Source organism: Eschrichtius robustus, chromosome 12 (genome assembly GCF_028021215.1).
Source record: "Eschrichtius robustus isolate mEscRob2 chromosome 12, mEscRob2.pri, whole genome shotgun sequence".
Classification (NCBI taxonomy): Eukaryota; Metazoa; Chordata; class Mammalia; order Artiodactyla; family Eschrichtiidae; genus Eschrichtius; species Eschrichtius robustus.
In genome coordinates this window covers 98,744,506-98,764,968 of record NC_090835.1, presented here as the reverse complement: position 1 = coordinate 98,764,968, position 20,463 = coordinate 98,744,506, and the positions used below count along the sequence as shown (strand labels likewise).

The window sequence follows — 20,463 nt, the reverse complement described above, 5'->3', positions numbered from 1 at the left end:
TGTGACCCAAGATATGATCTATCCTGGAGAATGTTCCATGAGCACTTGAGAAGAAAGTGTCTTGTGTTGTTTTGGGATGGAATGTCCTATATATATCAGTTAAGTCCACCTTGTTTAATGTGTCATTTAAAGCTTGTGTTTCCTTATTTATTTTCATTTTGGATGATCTGTCCATTGGTGAAAGTGGGGTGTTAAAGTCCCCTAGTATTATTGTCCCCTAGTGTTATTGTCGATTTCCCCTTTTATGGCTGTTAGCATTTGCCTTATGTATTGGGGTGCTCCTATGTTGGGTGCATAAATATTTACAATTGTTATATCTTCTTCTTGGATTGATCCCTTGATCATTATGTAGTGTCTTTCTTTGTCTCTTGTAATAGTCTTTAAAGTCTATTTTGTCTGATATGAGAATTGCTACTCCAGCTTTCTTTTGATTTCCTTTTGCATGGAATATCTTTTTCCATCCCCTCGCTTTCAGTCTGTATGTGTCCCTAGGTCTGAAGTGGGTCTCTTGTAAACAGCATATATACGGGTCTTGTTTTTGTATCCATTCAGCCAGTCTATATCTTTTGGTTGGAGCATTTAATCCATTCACGTTTAAGTAATTATTGATATGTATGTTCCTATTACCATTTTCTTAATTGTTTTGGGTTTGTTATTGTAGGTCTTTTCCTTATTTTGTGTCTCCTGCCTAGAGAAGTTCCTTTAGCCTTTGTTGTAAAGCTGATTTGGTGGTGCTGAATTCTCTTAGCTTTTGCTTGTCTATAAAGGTTTTCATTTCTCTGTGAAACCTGAATGAGATCCTTGCTAGGTAGAGTAATCTTGGTTGTAGGTTTTTCCCTTTCATCACTTCAAATATGTCCTGCCACTCCCTCTGGCTTGCAAAGGTTCTGCTGAAATATCAGCTGTTAACCTTATGGGGATTCCCTTGTATGTTATTTGTTGTTTTTCCCTTGCTGCTTTTAATATTTTTTCTTTGTATTTAAGTTTTGATAGTTTGATTAATATGTGTCTTGGCATGTTTCTCCTTGGATTTATCCTGTATGGGACTCTGTGCTTCCTGGACTTGGTTGAGTATTTCCTTTCCCATATTAGGGAAGTTTTCAACTATAATCCCTTCAAATATTTACTCAGTCCCTTACTTTTTCTCTGCTTCTTCTGGGACCCCTATAATTTGAATGTTGGTTCATTTAATGTTGTCCCAGAGGTCTCTGAGACTGTCCTCAATTCTTTTCCTTCCTTTATCTTTATTCTGCTCTGTGGTAGTTATTTCCAGTATTTTATCTTCCAGGTCACTTTTCCGTTCTTCTGCCTCAGTTATTCTGCTATTGATTCCTTCTAGAGAATTTTTAATTTCATTTATTGTGTTGTTCATCATTGTTTGTTTGCTCTTTAGTTCTTCTAGGTCCTTGTTAAACGTTTCTTGTATTTTCTCCATTCTCTTTCCAAGATTTTGGATCATCTTTACTATCATTACTCTGAATTCTTTTTCAGGTAGACTGCCTATTTCCTCTTCATTTGTTTGGTCTGCTGGGTTTTTACCTTGCTCCTTCATCTGCTGTGTGTTTCTCTGTCTTCTTGCTGTGCTTAACTTACTGTGTTTGGGGTCTCCTTTTCACATGCTGCAGGTTTGTAGTTCGCATTGTTTTTGGTGTCTGCCCCTAGTGGGTAAGGTTGGTTCAGTGGGTTGTGTAGGCTTCCTGGTAGAGGGAACTGGTGACTGTGTTCTGGTGGATGAGGCTGTATCTTGTCTTTCTGGTGGGCAGGACCGTGTCCGGTGGTGTGTTTTGGGGTGTCTGTGACCTTATTATGATTTTAAGTAGCCTCTGTGCTAATGGGTGGGGTTATGTTCCTGTCTTGCTAGTTGTTTGGCATAGGGTGTCCAGCACTGTAGGCTGCTGGTCATTGAGTGGAGCTGGGTCTTAGCGTTGAGATGGAGATGTCTGGGAGATCTTTCGCCGTTTGATATTGCATGGAGTCCAGAGGTGTCTGGTGGACCAGTGTCCTGAACTCGTCTCTCCCACCTCAGAGGCACAGGCCTGACACCTGGCCAGAGCACCAAGACCCTGTCAGCCAGATGACTCAGAAGAAAAGGGAGAAAGAAAGAAAAAAATAAAATAAAATAAAAAATAAAAAAAATTATTAAAAATTAAAAAGTAATTAAACAAGGAAAGAAAGAAGACAGCAACCAAATGTAAAAAAGAAATCCACCAATGATAAGAAGCACTAAAAACTATGTTAAAAAAAAATAAAAGGACAGACAGAACCCTAGGACAAATGGTAAAAGCAAAGCTATCCAGACAAAATCACACAAAGAAGCATACACATACACACTCACGAAAAGAGAAAAAGGAAAAAAAAATATATATCTATATATATATAAAAAGAGGGCAACCAAATCAATAAACAAATCTACCAATGAGAATAAACTCTAAAATACTAAATAATATAAACATAAAACCAGAAACAAATTAGATGCAGAAAGCAAACCCCAAGTCTACAGTTGCTCCCAAAGTCCACCGCCTCAATTTTGGGATGATTCGTTGTCTATTCAGGTAGTCCACAGATGCAGGGTGCATCACGTTGATTGTGGAGATTTAATCCACTGCTCCTGAGGCTGCTGGGAGAGATTTCCCTTTCTCTTCTTTGTTCGCACAGCTCCTGGGGTTCAGCTTTGGATTTGGACCCACCTCTGTGTGTAGGTCGCCTGAGGGCATCTGTTCTTCGCTCAGACAGGACGGGGTTAAAGGAGCCGCTGCTTCGGGGGCTCTGGCTCACTCAGGCGGGGAGAGGGAGGGGTACGGAGGAGGCGGGGCGAGCCTGCGGCGGCAGAGGCCGGCGTGACGTTGCACCAGCCCGAGGCGCGCCGTGTGTTCTCCTGGGGAAGTTGTCCCCGGATCACGGGACCCTGGCAGTGGCGGGCTGCACAGGCTCCCGGGAGGGGCGGTGTGGAGAGTGACCTGTGCTCGCACACAGGCTTCTTGGTGGCGGCAGCAGCAGCCTTAGCATTTCATGCCCGTCTCTGGTGTCCGTGCTGATAGCCGCGGCTCACGCCCGTCTCTGGAGCTCGTTTAGGGAGTGTTCTGAATCCCCTCTCCTCGTGCACCCCGCAACAATGGTCTCTTGCCTCTTCGGCAGGTCCACACTTTTTCCCGGACTCCATCCCAGCTAGCTGTGGTGCGCTAGCCCCTTCAGGCTGTGTTCACACAGCCAACCCCAGTCCTCTCCCTGGGATCTGACCTCCGAAGCCCGAGCCTCAGCTCCCAGCCCCGCCCACCCCGGCGGCTGAGCAGACAAGCCTCTCGGGCTGGTGAGTGCTGGTCGGCACCGATCCTCTGTGCGGGAATCTCTCCGCTCTGCCCTCCGCACCCCTGTGGCTGCGCTCTCCTCCGTGGCTCCGAAGCTTCCCCCCTCCCATCCCCCCATCTCCGCCAGTGAAGGGGCTTCTTAGTGTGTGGAAACCTTTCCTCCTTAACAGCTCCCTCCCAGAGGGGCAGGACCCATCCCTATTCTTTTGTCTCTGTTTTTTCTTTTTTCTTTTGCCTTACCCAGGTACGTGGGGAGTTTCTTGTCTTTTGGGAAGTCTGAGGTCTTCTGCCAGCGTTCAGTAGGTGTTCTGCACGAGTTGTTCCACATGTAGATGTGTTTCTGATATATTTGTGGGGAGGAAGGTGATCTCCACGTCTTACTCCTCTGCCATCTTGAAGGTCTCTCCCTTATAATTGTTTTAACATGGTAATTTCAGAGTAATTTTTACTCATTTTTGGAAGATGTGATTATGAAACAGGTTTTTGGTCCTTGTGGTACATTCTTCTTAAGTCGAATAGTGATGCTGATTTTCATACCTCTCAAGACGGTGTGAAGGAGCTGCATCAGATGCCCTCATTCATTTACTTATTGAACAAACCATTAGGGAGCGCCAGCAATGAGAGCAACCTGTGTCAATCCTGAATAACTTCTATCTTGGTTTTTGTTTTTCGGTTTTTTTTTTTTTGGCTTTAGTATGTACTCTCTCCCTTTAATCCGTAGCAGAGGATGTTGTAAATTGGCTGAACTCATAAAAAGCCTCAACCTGGATACTTTAAACTTTTTCCTTTTGTGTCTTAGTCTATTTGGAGACTCAAAGAAAGATGGGAACTCTTCCAACCAAATGCAGATACTCAAATAGACATGCAATTTTGCGTATTTTTTCAGGGGTTTGATCCCCACCCCCGAAGCCCACTGGGACCCAGACAGTGTTTCATTTGGGCCGCAGCGTATGTTTAGAGAGGTACTGGAAGATCATTCTGGGCAGGAGCTCAGGCGGAGGTTCCTGAAGGGCAAAGCAAGAAATGAGAACTTTCTACTGTAAGTTGTGTGGAGGCCTTGAAAGTCTCTGAGAAGAGTGGGCTTCTGGAAGAGTAAGCTAGCAGCAGTTTAAAATACAGGTTTGAAGGCAGGAGATTAGGGTTGGGGAGGTAGGTTTGGAGACTTGCAAAATCTGGACAAGTAACAATGAGATTAGCAACTGAAGTAAGAAAGTTTTAAAAGGTGATGCGTACAAAAGAGAAAGGGATCTTGTGGGAATCAGATCACCAGACTCTCTTGAGCTGGTGTCCATCCTGGACTCAAAACCTCCTTGGTGTGGTTTCCCACAATTGTCGCTGTGTGGCTCTTCCCAGCTACTGAGCGTTGTTGAGGGAGCACCAACTCCAGCAGCTGATACCCTTTAAAGAGAATAATTTCCAAACTCAGTGTTGCTCCAGAGGCTGTTTACTTGCTCTATTTGGCTTCTGTTTACTCATTGCAGTTGGTTTTTTAAAGCAGTCTCCTCAGCCTCTCTGTAACCCAAACTTACTTAAAGTCACCTCAATCTTTTTTTTTTTTAACTTTGGGTTTATTTATTTATTCATTCATTCATTCATTCATTCATGCTGTGTTGGGTCTTCGTTTCTGTGCGAGGGCTTTCTCTAGTTGCGGCAAGTGGGGGCCACTCGCTCCAGACGCGCAGGCTCAGTAGTTGTGGCTCACGGGCCCAGTTGCCCTGCGGCATGTGGGATCTTCCCAGACCAGGGCTCGAACCTGTGTCCCCTGCATTGGCAGGCAGACTCTCAACCACTGCGCCACCAGGGAAGCCCAACCTCAATCTTTATCTTCTTCCCATCAGGCTCCAAGAATCCATTTTATCCACTGCTACCAGATTAATCCTTCTGAGGCTCCCATCTGATCTGTGCCATTTGTGACCAGAGACCTCAGTTCAGACGTTCAGTGACTCAGAGTAAAGTCCTCCGATGACGAATTTCTATAAGTACTTGTGATCCCACCTCTTCTCCCTAAGAACCTTGTTTCACAAACTTCTCAGTGTCTTCCCTACATCTTCAGCCTCTTCCTCTCCACTGGCTCTTGCAGCTCAGCCTACTGACGTGATCCCGTCTCCCCATCCCCATCCTGACACATTTCCTTCAGTTGTGCTCCGTTACCTTAAGAAATAAAATCCGACTCCCTGAAGAGGTTTGCAAAAAACAAAAACAAAAACTGCATTATCTGGTTCCAAAGCCCTTGTCCTTGAGCGACCATCCTATTCGGCTGGCTTCTTCCCTTTGTACTCAAAGTTTGTTAAAAAATGTAAAAGTCTTCATTATCTCCCCAGTCATGGAAAGCAAAAACTTAATTCTTGCTTCTTTGTCTTCCCCCATGTGTATCCAGAAAATTACCAAGATATGTTGATTCTCCCCCGTGCTGGATTGCATCTTTTTCTCTGTGTCCCTTCTGTCACTGCCCTCCAGACGAGTGCGGTGGCCTCCTCATTACTCTCTCTGCCACATGTTTCTTCACACTCCAGTTCAAGATGCCATTGCTGTGAAAATTATACTCCTAAGAAGCATATCTGGTTGTGTCCTGGTGGTAGGTGTTCTCGATCAGGCTAATTAAAATTGAGCCCCTCCTCCACCAAGGCACTCTTGATCTCATTTAACTTGTATCATAGTCACTTTTTTTCTTTTCTCCCCCAAGTAGAGTATCTTCTACCATACTCTACAGCTGATTTAGTTTGACTGTGTAATGTCTGCTCCTCACCGTACCTCCCAGGGTAAGCTCCATGAGTTGGCATTTTTATCTATTTTGCTTATGGACATAGCCTAAGTGTCTGGTGCAGAGTGAGCTTTCCGTACATATTTGTTGAATGTCATAATGTCAATCCCCATTTTCAAATTCTCTTCCTTCTCCCTCTGGGTATAGGATAAAACCCAAATGCCTAATAAACTTCCCCCAGGCTTGCAGGATCTGGCACCAGCCCCCTCTCGCACCTCTCACCTCTGGTTCCCCATCTCGGCTGACACTCCGGGTTTCTCTGGGTTTCTTGAAGCTCCCACACATGCCATGTTCTTTCAGGCCTCTCTGTTCCTTTTGGATCTCTTCCTCTTTCCAGGAATCCACTCCTTTCTCTTCCCGATGTGGGGAGAACAGTTCCTTTTCTTTCAAAATCTAGCCCCAAATGGCACATGGCACGCCCGGGGGGTGTTTTCCAACTCGTGAAGCAGAGTCAGCTTCTCCTCTTTGCCGCCGTTGAAGTTGGCGGAGTTTCCCGTCACAGCACAGTTTTCCACACTGATGCCTCTGTCTCTTCGCTAGAGTCTGCTCAGCCACGTCCAGCTCTTCTGTGCGTCTGCTCCAGAAACGATCAGCGTCTGGCGCACTGATTAAGTGGTCACTTAAGACAGTGATTGAAAAGAGGGACTTACCCATGCATTGAACCATGTCAAGTCAAAAGTTCAAAGCGGGCTTCCCTGGTGGCGCAGTGGTTAAGAATCCGCCTGCCAATGCAGGGGACACGGGTTCGAGCCCTGGTCCGGGAAGATCCCACATGCCGCGGAGCAACTAAGCCTGGGCGCCACAACTACTGAGCCTTTGCTCTAGAGCCCGCGAGCCACAACTACTGAGCCCCTGTGCCACAACTACTGAAGCCCGCGCACCTACAGCTCGTGCTCCACAACAAGAGAAGCCACCGCAATGAGAAGCCCGCGCACTGCAACGAAGAGTAGCCCCCGCTCGCTGCAACTAGAGAAAAGCCTGCGCACGGCAACAAGGCCCAATGCAACCAAAAATAAATAATAAATTAATTAATTAATTAAAAAAAAATGTTCTAAGTGCCTTCGCCATACAATATGTCCAAATCGTTACTGCCTTCCCCCCCAAATTTATGCCCCCCACGTTCCCAGCTTCCATGAATGAAGGGGGCCACTCCGCTGATGCGAACGTTGCCATCAGGAATGATCTGCCTCCTCTCCCTCATCCACCCAGTCAGTCCCGGGTCCCGTTGACTCTTGGCTTCCTAGATGTCACTCAAATTCATCTACTTCCTTTCCGTCTTGCCCGGGAGCCTTTGCCAACCTGTCATCATCTGTCACCATCGCACACGGCCCGGCATATGGTTGAGGGTTCCATGTGTATCTGTTGAATGATTGAATCTCCTGGTTAAAACCATATTGGGTGATAGCAGGTGGAACATCAGGCTGTAAGATCGAGCTTCCGAGAACAGCCTGTGTTGCAAAGTCCAGGAAATTTTTCTGAAGGATGGTGTCAAGAGGCCCAGCAGAGTGGTTCTGGATTGGCCGCAGCTCTAGATGTAATCGGACTTTCTGGAATGGCAAGTCCCTCCCACCTGCCTTGATTTCGCCAAGGAGGTTATTTTCTCTGATTATGCCTGTCACAAAAATTCAAGTCAGGGTCTCTTTACCTCACTGAGATCTATAGATACTCATGTACGTTGGAAAAGAGTTTTATTCCAAGTGATAAGTGGTCCGAGTGATTGTGGCCCTTAAGAAAGGGTCCCCTGGGCATTATGAGTTTGAAGGTCTTCATGTCCTCAAAATGTCAAGCTGTTGGGATTAGTCTAGATGGTACCTAATGTCATGCTTAACTCTCAATTTACAGGAATTTTTTTTTTTTTATTAAAGCAAAGCACCAGGAACAAAAAGACCTAGAGGAATTTAGTCAATTGTAAAATCTCATGAAGTGTAAGTGTTTCTCAAAATGGTCAGTGGATTTTAAGGTGGAGGCACTCATTCAGTAGATTCTAGTGCTTCTGCAGGTCTGGGTGAAGCATGGTTGTAGGAAAGAGCATTGTGGGTGGTGGAGATGTTGGCACTGGAATAGACGGTTGATAAATGTTTTCTCCCTCCTCTTTTCTCAGCTGATGGTGTTATAGTGACGGCATCTGCCAAGTCTCATTTGAGAAAGTGCTGGACCAATAGCTACACTGACTGTCATTTGACTCTTCTGATGCCCTGTCCCTGCCTCGTAGGGGAGGCTCCGAGGTGTCGGGGGCGCTCCGTTCCGCCTCCACCTCCTCACCCTCCTGCTTAAGCCTCGGTGAAGGCTGGGCAAATTTGGTTGGGGTGGTCCAGATCCCTAGGGTTGGGCTGACTGTCACCAGCCTTTATAACACGTTGGTATGACTTCCATTCCAAAAGGCAGAAAGAGAAACGGAAGTTGGGTCATGTGGTTTCTGTTATCTGTAACCATGGCAAGCATTGGCCATCTGTGAGGCTCCCATTTTAACACTTTTCTTTCTCTCGCTCTTTTCCATCTCTTTCTCGGGGAAACAAGCTGAGGAAGTGGAGAGGCTGGCGGCAATGCGATCTGACTCCCTTGTCCCAGGTACCCACACCCCACCCATCCGGAGGAGGAGTAAGTTTGCCAACCTGGGAAGGATTTTCAAGCCTTGGAAATGGAGGAAGAAGAAGAGTGAAAAGTTCAAACACACGTCTGCAGGTAAGATTATGTTTTCCTTTGTTTCTCATCGGGCGTTTGTTGACTTCAGCTCTGTACGTTCATTAGTAGAATTTAATTACCCTAGGCTGTCTGAACCAAAGGAAGAAAATCAAGCCTTAGGATTGCTCTTGTGTTTAATAATTCTTCAGAATGATGGAGAATGGCTTTTAGATTCTATGTGTGTTCTCATGGCTCAGGTTTTTGGTTGTTGCTTTTCAATTTATAAAACCACCACTTCTGTTTGATCTATAAATAGCTGAACTTAGAACTCCACCTTTCCCATACTTGTATGCTTTCGTTCTAGCGTTGACAGCCCATTTCTCATTTTTCATCCTTATTTTCCCTGCTCCCATAAAAATCAACACAGGAGCAGAAAGTAAGTTATATATGGTTATTGGCAGATAGGAATAGGTTATTTCATGGAGACAAAAGCTTGAGTAAGTGAAGCATCATTGTAATGACAAAGATAACTATATAGTTCATAGCCTAGTGGACAGCAAAGGAATCTGGGTAAAGTCAGCATGGCAGGGGTGTGAAGAGCTCAGACTCTGAAGTCAGACTGTTTGGGTTCAAGTCCCAGCTCTGAAACTTGGTAGTTGCATGATCTTGCTCAGTTTAACTCTGTACCTGTTTCCCACCTGTAAGATAGGGGTAAGAATAGTACCTTACATGACTTAATATCTGTGGGGTATTTATGGTGGCACGTTATGTGGATATTTTTTTAATAAGTGAGAGTATTGCAGAGGGAGATGTATAGGGAAAGAAACATGAAGAGTTCTGATTCCACCCTGTCGGGTTTGAGATGAGATGATGCAGGAGCCGTGCAGATTCTTTTTGTTTGTTTTGTCCTGATTTTGGTATTTATGTACCCGGGTCATTCCAGGGATACTCTGGGGCTTTTATTTCCTTCTTCCTCTATGTCCTCAAAAATTCAGCCTGTTCTCCCTCTTCCGCAGAATCATCACCTCCTCTATTTCTTGGTCCTCTCCCCGCTTTGGCTCATGTCTAAACTGTGAAATAGGCGATGATCTGCTTCTTGTACATGAATACTCGTCCACAAATCTGAGAATTTTCATGCTAGCTGCTTTGGGGAATGAAAGAGAAGAACAAACATAGGAAAGTTGCGAAAAGTCTTGGAATCTGAAACAGTTCTCATGGTAGACATCCCGAGTTTCATGCTTTCTGACTGTTTCTGAGATGGAAACCGCAATGCCCTGTTGCTGTATATAATTTGTTCATTCCTGAGATTAGAATGAACCTCTGAATTCCATGAATTTCTAAATTGTCACCCCGCTGACATTTACCTGACTGCACCCCACTCTTCACCTGACTGCATTCTCCCTTTTGATCATTGTATAGACTTGTTAAGGTGTCATAAAATGTGTAGGTCACTTACATATTTCTAAACACTACTGAGAGATTTACATGCAAGGGAAAGTCTAAATGGATGACTCCTCTGTATCCTCTAAAGGTGAATAGGGCACTTATATCATTGCCTTGGAGAGGAGAAATCTAAATGAAATATATTTTCAGGCAAAGTGAGGGGTAAGACGTGTGAACAGGAAAGAAGAAGGGAATGTTCTGTAAGCACTGGAAAAAATAACAATAAAGATTCCACAAGTTCCTTTATGATGGTCTTCCTGACTTTGCTATGAAAATGGTTTGTAATAATACAAACATCCATTTAAATAATTGCCATTTATCAGCATGAACTCCTGAATGACGGTGTGGTAGATGCATTTCCTCCTGGCATTCAAGAGCTTTGCTTAGTCCATTTGGCAAGACCACAGGGCGAAGCTCTGGTGCTTCTCATGTGAAATGGCACCTGAACCATTGTGCAGACTTCTTTAAGGTGTCGGAGGGCTTCCCTGGTGATGCAGTGGTTAAGAATCCGCCTGCCAATGCAGGGGACACAGGTGCAAGCCCTGGCTTGAAGATCCCACATGCCACAGAGCAACTAAGCCCGTGTGCCACAACTACTGAGCCTGGTTTCTAGAGCCCGCGAGCCACAACTACTGAAGCCCATGCGCCTAGAACCCATGCTCTGCAGCAAGAGAAGCCACTGCAATGAGAAGCCCCGCACGCAGCAACGAAGACCCAATGCAGCCAAAAAAAAGATGTTGGAGAACTTGTCCTTTGATGGATGCAAGTACAATGGCATCAGACTACTCATGAACCATTAAAAGTCTGAAAATGTTTTCATTTAAAACTTTTGAGAGGAAGAATTAAAACATGAGACAGGCAAAGTTGCAGCTTTAATCCTTCTTATTATTAACTATTCTTAGCAAGTTCTTGTGACCTCGATGGCCAAACTGATTAATTTGGCAACCGAATGCCATATTTGTATGTGGTTTTATTGTATTTTATTTTATTTCTTTGTATGTGGTTTTATTTTAAAGAGACATATTCAGCTCCTGAATTAGAGAAAATAGAGGATAGACTATAGTATATCTATATATCATGATGGATGGTTATATGATATAACAAGCTATTCTAGGTTTTTTAAAGTCAGTGGTTTACACTGTAGTATCCTTTGTTCTTAACTGGATTCAGAAATATTATTCCTTATTTTTGGAAAGAAGGAGAGACTTTCTGTGCTAGCTTTTAGCTCCAAGGAGAAAAATACTGACAATTTAAGGATGCTTAACATGATAAATTGTATATATGTTCAAATAGTACTTTGAAGTACAGACTTTCCTATGCATGGATAAGAGTCAAATATTAAATGTACAAGAGGGTTGACTGTGGGAATATTAATTGGTTGGCCAGTTTTAGCTGTTATGCATTTACTTGTCTTATATGTGTGTGTCTGTAATGTCCTTTCATATGTACAATAATTTCCACAGTTTTAAATACAAAGAATAAGTCCAGATATTACATTTATATTATGTATTTGTATTTAAAGTTGTGTGCTTTCTTGATTACACAAAAGGACATTAATACAATGCATACTTGGCCTGTTATTATTTCCACAGTGAATTAGTTACCTTTATAATTTGCCGGAATTAGCTATACTGTAATTTTACTGTAACTCAAGTTACAGGATGTATGTGTCTGTGTATGAAGCATTTTCAAAGGTGCACCCAGAAATCTTGCTTTGTAAGTTGTAGTAGCAATAAGAAAACTACATTGGAAAATTATGATGTCAACATTTTCCTTAACTTTGGCATCAACAATTACATGAATTTTTCAAAGACCGATCTCCATGTCCCATGCTGCTCAGACGTCTTCCTATTGTAAGCTGGAGGCTGGTGTCCTTAAACGGCCTTCAGCACTGAACTCTGGTGGAGAAAACACTACAGGACAAAGAGCTTCTCTCAGAAGCATCCCCACATCACACGACAGTAGGAGTAAAACAGTAATGGATAGAACATCAAATAATGGGTCCTCGGGGAGATCTCAACATGCCTTTCAGCCTGTCCTCAGAGGCCCTGTCCGGGGCCTGTGAAGCAATTAGCCTGACATGTCCAACTTCTTCTGTAGAATCAGCAACAGGGGTCCATGACACATTTCACACCTGCCCCAGGAGCAAAGACAGATGACAACATCCCTCTGAAATAAAATCGACAGGGCCTCCCCAAAATAGTCAGCTGTAGCCATCTTATCCAGATTCCTTGAAAATGAGGATTGTATTTATAGAAAAGCAGAACTGGCAGGAATAAGCTGTGAAGACGCCACCAAGTTATGCTTTTATTTCCTCTTGAAAGAAAATCATAAGCTGCAAGAGTTGGCCCTGGAAGTCTACAATGTGCCAAAATTCGCTTTGTGCTTCTAAGCTTTCCTGCACCCCTAGGGCCTTGAGCAAAAAAAAAAAAAAACCTTTTCCAGAGTGCCTACCACTTACTGAAACTGGCCGTGGGAGTATGACTGTGAACGGAAACCAGACCTTATCGGTGAGCTCATGGCATGCAAGGTGTCTCTGGAGAGACAATCAAATTACAAGAGTAAAGGTTAGGATCACAGCTGTGATAAGGACAGTGAAGGGAAGCGACTTGAAAGAATGAGAGGGGCGGGGCTTGAGGGAGTAAGGAAACTTTCCTAAGAAAGAGAAGTTTGAGCTGGGATCTGAAGGAGGCGTAGGAATTTAGAAAATTAGCCTTCCAGGTAGCAGAAACAGCATGTGCAAAGGCCCTGTGGTGGAAGACGCAGAGGTGAGCAAGCTAGGAAAGCAAGGATGACCAGTGGCTGGAGAATGGAAAGCAAGGAATATGGGATGGGCTGAGGATATCTACCTGGCGAGAGGTTAGGATTTCAGACTTCTGTAAACCATAAGGAGTTCAGAAATGATACCCACTTGGCATGTTGCGCTTATGTATTTGCCAAGCACTGCCACCGTCGCTAAAAAAAGGTAACAGTGCAGACAGACATCTCCCAAAGGTTATGGTCTTGAGGGAAAAACAGGTAGTTAAGCCAATACTTACAACAAAGTGTAAGTGATCGGAGATGCGCAGGGGCTCCAGGAACTCAAAGGAGACAAACCCAACTGAACTATAACTTACAGGAAAGGTTTCCTAGAGAAATGAATGTTTAACCAAGGAGTTAGGCAGTGAATGTGAGGAAGTCTCTCCCAGTGGAAAGAAGAGGATGTAAGAAAGCCTGGAAAAGAGAGGAGGAGAGATTGGCAATCTATAGCTTGGAAAGAGGTGGTGGTTTGGGAAGGAGGAGAGATTGGCAATCTATAGCTTGGAAAGAGGTGGTGGTTTGGGAAGGATTGTTGGGCAGGGAGGAGCACAGAGTACTGAGAGATGAGTTTGAAGAGGTGGGCAAGGGTCTGCTCATAAAGGTTCTTAGTAGAATGTCGTGGAGTCTGGGCTTTATCCTGATGCATTATCCTAGTGAAGCTATCAGAAGACTTGACTTTTTGAAAGATCATTCTCTATACTATGGGAATAGTTTGGAGTGGTACCCAATGTTATTTTCAAGTTCTTAATATAGCTTCTTCCATATATTTGTGTCTGTAATGAGAGAAAATTTACTTGTGAGAGAATTAAGAAGATACCTCGCTGCTGTTACATCCAATGGAATATTAAGTGTGTCTGTTGATTCTGGTAACAAGGAAACTGGTTAGCAGGTGGTTAATTATACTGTTGCGGAGAGATGAAGATAACCTAGGCTTAAAGAGTGGCATTAGGAGCTACAGGCTGTGAACAGTTGCAAGGGATATTTAGGACACAGAATGAGCAGGACATGATTACAGATCGGATGTGGAAGATAAAGGAAGAATAAGAACCACGCTCTTGTCTCTCTCTGAGCAGTGACATGCCGCTAGATGATGGGTGGAAGTACCACACACTACATCGGGTTTATGGGGAAAATGAGCTTTTATGTGGGGGCATGCTCGCTTTCATGTGGTTCCAAGATACCTCAGTTGGAGGGATATTTGTTGAAGCCATGGGATGAAAACTCCAAAGGAGAATTTGACATGGGAAGCAAAGAGGGGCTGTGGCAGCCCCCTGAGGACCCCTGACCTGTAAGTTATAAGCACAGGCAGCAGCCGAGTCTACAGGGAAGGCAGATAAGGCGTGCTAGAGAGTTAGGAGGAAAACCAGGAGGGGCCATTGGTGTCTCCTGACCAGAGCAGGAGAGAGTTCAAAAAGCAGGAGGGTCCACTCTGCCAGATCCCGGCAAGATGGTCAGGACTGAGAAGTGTCTGCAGTGTTCAGTGACAACTTATCCCTGGTGTCCTTGGGGAGAACAGTTTCGGGGAAGCTGTGTGGCTGGGAGTTTAGAAAGCATATGCTTATGGTGTGAGTGAGAGTTGAGGAAGCAGACTTCTTCTTTTAAGGAGTTCGGCTGGGAGGGAGAAGGAGAAATATAATCACCAAAAGGGGGTAGAGCTGGAGGGAGGTGTTTTTTTGTTTGAGATTGGTTGGATTGTGTCAGGATGCAGAGTTCACCTTAACATGGCTTTGGCATTCCAAGGGGAATAGAGACACCAACGCACTGACTGTGGGGCCAAATAACTATATTTCCACACATCTTTCAGTGATGACAGGTCTCATGATTAGGAAGAACAGACATGCAAATAATTAGAGCGCTGCTGAGCATCTGATTTTAATAAGACGTCATCAACTCGTGTAGCTTTCAGCACCTGGCTGGATCACAGTTCTCTTTGTACGATTGGAAAACTCAGTTTCTTTAAAAAAAAGAATGAGCACGGACAGGCACGGAATCTTCTTACCTGCGTATCCATCATGACCCACAAAGGGAATATTTAGGGGTTAGAAGGCAAAGTAGACTTAGAGGCCCTATTTTTTTCTTTTTAAGAGTTTTTTCCTTCTGTTTTTATTTTTTTTAAATGAATTTATTTTATTTACTTATTTATTTATTTATTTTTGGCCGTGTTGGGTCTTCGTTGCTGCTCACGGGCTTTCTCTAGTTGTGGCAAGCGGGGGCTACTATTCATGTTGGTGCGCGAGCTTCTCACTGCGGTGGCTTATCTTGTTGCACAACACGGGCTCTAGGCACGTGGGCTTCGGTAGTTGTGGCACGAGCGCTCAGTAGTTGTGGCACGAGCACTCAGTAGTTGTGGCTCTCAGGCTCTAGAGCGCAGGCTCAGTAGTTGTGGCGCATGGGCTTAGTTGCTCCGCGGCACGTGGGATCTTCCCAGACCAGGGCTCAAACCCATGTCCCCTGCATCGGCAGGCGGATTCTTAACCACTGCGCCACCAGGGAAGTCCTAGAGGCCCTATTTTTAAAGGACATCTCTAGGAGGTACAGGCTAAAGGTTGTGGGAATCGGCACCCTCCTGGAGTGGGGATTGTAAAGATATCATTGTTACCTCTCAAAGTGAGCGTTATCCAGCACTCTTTGCTTGCATGTCAAGGCTATATGGTCCTTGATGACAGCAATCCTGCCTTTGCCTCTCTGTCCCCCAGCATTAAGTAGAGCACCTGATGCAGTGGGTACCCGAATGCGGTGGCCAGCCAGCCGTATTGTTGAGGTCCTCTGTTTAATAGGTCTGAAAGGGGAGAGGTAAGGACAGTGATTGAAGCATAAGCTGGAAGGTCCCGGCCTTGGAAGAACTTGCCATCATCCACGATTGCTTTTCAGTGTGTCAGAGTTGTACACAGGTCAGGTTATTTGGGCAGCACTGTTGCTTGGGTTATCTGTTGCTATGGGACAAAACACCCCAAAACTTAGTGGCTTAAAGCAACAAACTCAGTTGTATTATGTCCTGTGACTAGGCCCAGCTGGGTGGTTCCTCAGCTGGTGTCGCCTGGGGTCTCTCACGTGTTTGCAGACAGATGGGATTGGAGTCGTTTGGAGACTAACCAGGCCATGGGGAGAGCTAGGCCTCTCTCCTCCAGGAGAGACTTCTCAGTGCCGGTCCGTGTGGTCTTTTCCCATGGTCTCTCCAGTAGGATGACTCAGGGCCCCCAAGAATGTGAAAGTAGAAGCTGCCAGGCCTGTTAAGACTCAAGTCCAGAATTGGCCCAGTATCCCATTTGCAGTATTCTGTTGCTTAAAACAAGTCACAGGAGCAGCCCAGACTCATTGTTGGAGCAAACGAAACAAGGGTGTGAGTGCCAGGAGCATGGTTCATTGGGTGCCATTTTTGGAAGCCAGCCACCTCCATTGTTGAGGTCTAAGAAAACTGCGAGTGCTACTTATTCCCTTCTTTCCAGGGAGACTGTGCTTTAACAATTTTATATTGACAACAACAACAGCAGTTGCTATAATCTGTTGGGTTTTCTGTGAATGTGACACATGCATGACCCTGTCCAGGCGTTACTACTTTACTTTCACCACAGACCTACATAGTGTTATTAAGCCCATTTGGCAGGTGAAGAAACTGAGGCTTAGAGCAGCTAAATACTTTCCAGTTAGAAATGGAAGAGTTGGAACTTGAACTTAACCTGGAATCTTATCACTTACATTGCATTTCGGATCCATGAGTGTGGGACTCATAATTCAGATGCTTTAAAACGTATCATTCATCTGCACTTAACAGTGATGTGACAGGACACTTTCCTTTTCTGATTTATCTCTAGAAAGCTGAAATGTGAAGGAAGAGAATCTCATCAATACGCACCGACCCTGGAGGTCATAACGTCTTTCTTGAATGCCCTTAGAGGCAGGGGTTAACAGCTTGCCCATCTTTGTATCACACAGTATCTAGTTCAATGCCATGTACACCATAGACACCTCCTGTTTGTTGAATGGCTAAGAAAGAATAAATTGACACTGGCTGCAAACAAATGCCATTCAAAACCATTACATTTACGTTTGCAGTGGAACAAGATGTCTTTCTGCTATTTGGTACATAGAAACAAAAGACGCATGGATTAGGTAAGCAGACAGTGACCACGCAGGCCTCTGGAGCAGGTGCTAGATTTAGGGCTAGACATTTGCAGAACTGATTCTGAAAGGACACAAGCCTTACAACATTTGTCATAAGGTGTCTGCTTGGCCACTGACTTCCAAGATAATCGGGAGTTCTATGTGAGGAGGTCGTGTGGACCAGTGGTTAGGGCACAGACCCCACAGCCTGACTGCTGAGTTATCTCGGGCAGGTTATTTGTACTCTCTGAGTTCAGTTCCCTCAGCTACAATAGGAATAAAACTGGCACTTCGTAAAGCTGTGAGGGTGGAAAAAAAAGTTAGTTGTGGAAGCTCTTAGAATCATACCTTGCACATAGTAAATTTTTTCTAAGTTTTATCTACCATTATTTCTTTTTCTAGAAATGCATTAAAAAGTAAACAAACATCCAAGAGGAACAAAAGACTTCTTATTTCATAGTTTCAGTTTTTGGGTGGTGTGTGTGTGTGTCTCAGATGACAATTGTGATGAGCTCCTCTTAGATTTGGGGAATGTTTATTTAGGTACTGGGTGTAAGAGTTTGCTTTTAGACACATCGTACAATCCCACAAAGCTGGAGTTTATGCCGTGTTTTCCTAGGTACCAACAAGTTAGGTCACTAAAGTATTTCCTCTTCTCTAAGAATTTACATTTAAGTGGACACACACAGTGGCCCCTGAGGAAGTGCTTCATCCTGTTTTTCCTTTGCTGCATCGTAGGCAGAAATACTGATGTATGAAGAGGTGATCTTGGGGGAAAAAACAACGAGCACGTAATCTCCTGAAAATCAGATCTCTGTGGCAAGCCAGAATGCTCAAAAGTAGAGAAAGACGTAGGCAGGATACCATGTACTTTATTTTCCAAACCTGGGCATCTTTGACAGTAAAATGAGATGCCATTACTATTTCTGCCAGGATAAGAAGCATGAGGTGGGCCCGTGCCAGGCAAGACGGGGAGAATGGAGACTCTAAAGCCACATGGACATAAGTTGCAGACCCTGAGGCCAGTTCTGTTGTGCAAACACAGTAGAAGTGCCAGTTAACTTGCAAGGCATAGTGGAAAGAGCCATCGGGACTGAGACTCATAAAAACATTCAAACAGCCCTCAACTGTCTGCCGTTTCAGTTGAATCCATTAATGGTGGTTGAGTCCCTTCGCATCTTTACAGAAGTAAATTTCTTTGTTCCCAGCCCTCATATTGTGTGTCTCTCTCCTCTCCCGCACTTCTGCTGGGTGTCTTGATTGGAAATTTTGTCCCAGGGCCAGTTTCTTTGGCTAATCATGGATTCTGTCTTCCTTCGACACCTCTCCCCGCAGTTCTTGTCTGTGCCCCTGGTCAGCTCCCAGGCCAGCAAGCACGATGCCTTCCCCACCTGCAGGCCCTCCCGGAGCACACCTGACGCTCTGCTGCCGCCTCTCCCTGGACCAGGCCTGACGGGCGGGCTCCACTGGCCCTGAGCGCTTCCCTGCTGGGCTCACCACATTCTTCTTTCTTTATCCTTCTTCCTCGCGTCCCTTCCCTTCTCATTCTTTCCCTCCCCTTTCCTTCTGGGAGCGCTCATTTGTCCCGTCTGAAGCTCTGATGTCTCCTGAATCCATTACATTCTTAGTCATTTGCTGGCTCCATCCATATGGTGGCAGTGGACTCAGACCTCTGGTGGCAGGTTCAGCCTCTGCCCTGAGGCTAGCCCTTGGCCGGACCTTCCCACCATCACCTAAATAAGTATGTGTGCACCAAATGCCTCATTTCTGCCCTAACAGGCTTCCAGTCTGGAAGCACCCTGACTCTCTGAAATGAATCATCATTCACTTTGGGGACACTGGAAATCAAGCATTTATTTTAGTTCCTTATTCAGTCCAATTACAGTGTGCACTCTTCTCTCACGACCATCGCTTTAATATATAACCACACCTCGTTTCGTCAAGCTTCGCTTTATTGCGTGTTGAAGATGATGCATTTTCTGCAGGTTGAAGGTTTCTGCTACCCTGTGTCCAGCAAGTCTGTCGGCACCATTTTTAAACAGCATTTGCTCACTTCCTGTCTCTGTGTCACACTTCGGTCATTTGTGCGATATTTCAAACTTTTTTATTATTAGTTACGGTGATCAGGGATTGACTCGCTGAAGGCTCAGATGATGGTTAGCAATAAAGTATCTTTAAATTAAAGTATGTATGTTGTTTCTTAGAATGCTATTGCACACTTTAAATAGACTACAGTATAATGTAAACATAACTTTTATATGCACTTGGAAACCAAAAAATTTATGTGGCTTGCTTGATTGTGATATTTGCTTGGTTGCAGAGGTCTGGAACCGAACCACAGTGTATCTGAAGTCTGCCTGTAGAGATTCATCTTCTGTGTTTCCCCAGAATTCTTTGACCTTTTCCCTTGGACTTTATTCACTGTAAACACAATAATAACATATTACCACTAGTAATAACAGTGGTAGTAGAGGGTAGTTGAGTGCCCACTGCATGGCAGATACTGAATGAGCTTCGATATAGCTCTCACAGCCTTAACAGTCCTGGGCAGTTACTCCGAATATCTGTTTTTTTTGGTTTGTTTGTTTGTTTTATTTATTTATTTATTTATTTATTTATTTATTTATTTATTTATTTATTTATTTATTTATTTATTTATGGCTGTGTTGGGTCTTCGTTTCTGTGCGAGGGCGTTCTCTAGTTGCGGCAAGCAGGGGCCACTCTTCATCGCGGTGCGCGGGCCTCTCACTATCGCGGCCTCTCTTTGTTGCGGAGCACAGGCTCCAGACGCGCAGGCTCAGTAGTTGTGGCTCACGGGTCTAGTTGCTCCGCGGCATGTGGGATCTTCCCAAACCAGGGCTCAAACCCGTGTCCCCTGCATTGGCAGGCGGATTCTCAACCACTGCACCACCAGGGAAGCCCCCCGAATATCTGTTTTATACATAAAGATAATAAGGCTTAGGGCTAGTAACTTCCCAGGGTCACTTGGCTGGTCAGTGGTAAAGCCCTAAACGATTTGAATGCAAGCCTGTCTCACACCGACGTCTTCTAGGCTTTGCTTGGAAATTTCACCGTTACACGTGAATTGGAAGCAGAAAGAGTGAAAAGGTTAAGATGTATGTATATCTAGGTAGACCGATATTAAACACACTTGAATTCAGAAAGCAGATCCCATTAAGAAAACAAAATAATATTGGAAATAAGACTTGGTGTTCAATGGTTAACGCTGGCCTTTCTCAGGCAGAGAACAATACCTCTGATGTATATTAACTTGTCTTTTAAAAAAATGATTTCTTTTGTGTGTTGGTTAATTTGTGGTGGTGTTGGTTTCCTCGTAAAGTTGTAGGAGATAGAGGAATGACATTAGGCCGTGAATCAATTATGATTTGGGGCTTGTTTGACTAAAACAAATATCAAGTAACCTTAATAAGA

The 20,463-nt window shown here is 44.5% G+C and overlaps 1 protein-coding gene across 1 annotated transcript in view; it reads left to right on the top strand.

Moving 5' to 3' along the window:
* PHACTR1 (phosphatase and actin regulator 1) overlaps window positions 1-20,463 on the top strand; it is a 531,606-nt gene that overhangs the window by 318,907 nt on the left and 192,236 nt on the right. Inside the window, exon 3 of the mRNA XM_068557521.1 lies at window positions 8,584-8,748. Within this exon, the coding sequence (XP_068413622.1) occupies window positions 8,584-8,748 (165 nt within the window). The remainder of the gene's footprint in view (window positions 1-8,583; window positions 8,749-20,463) is intronic.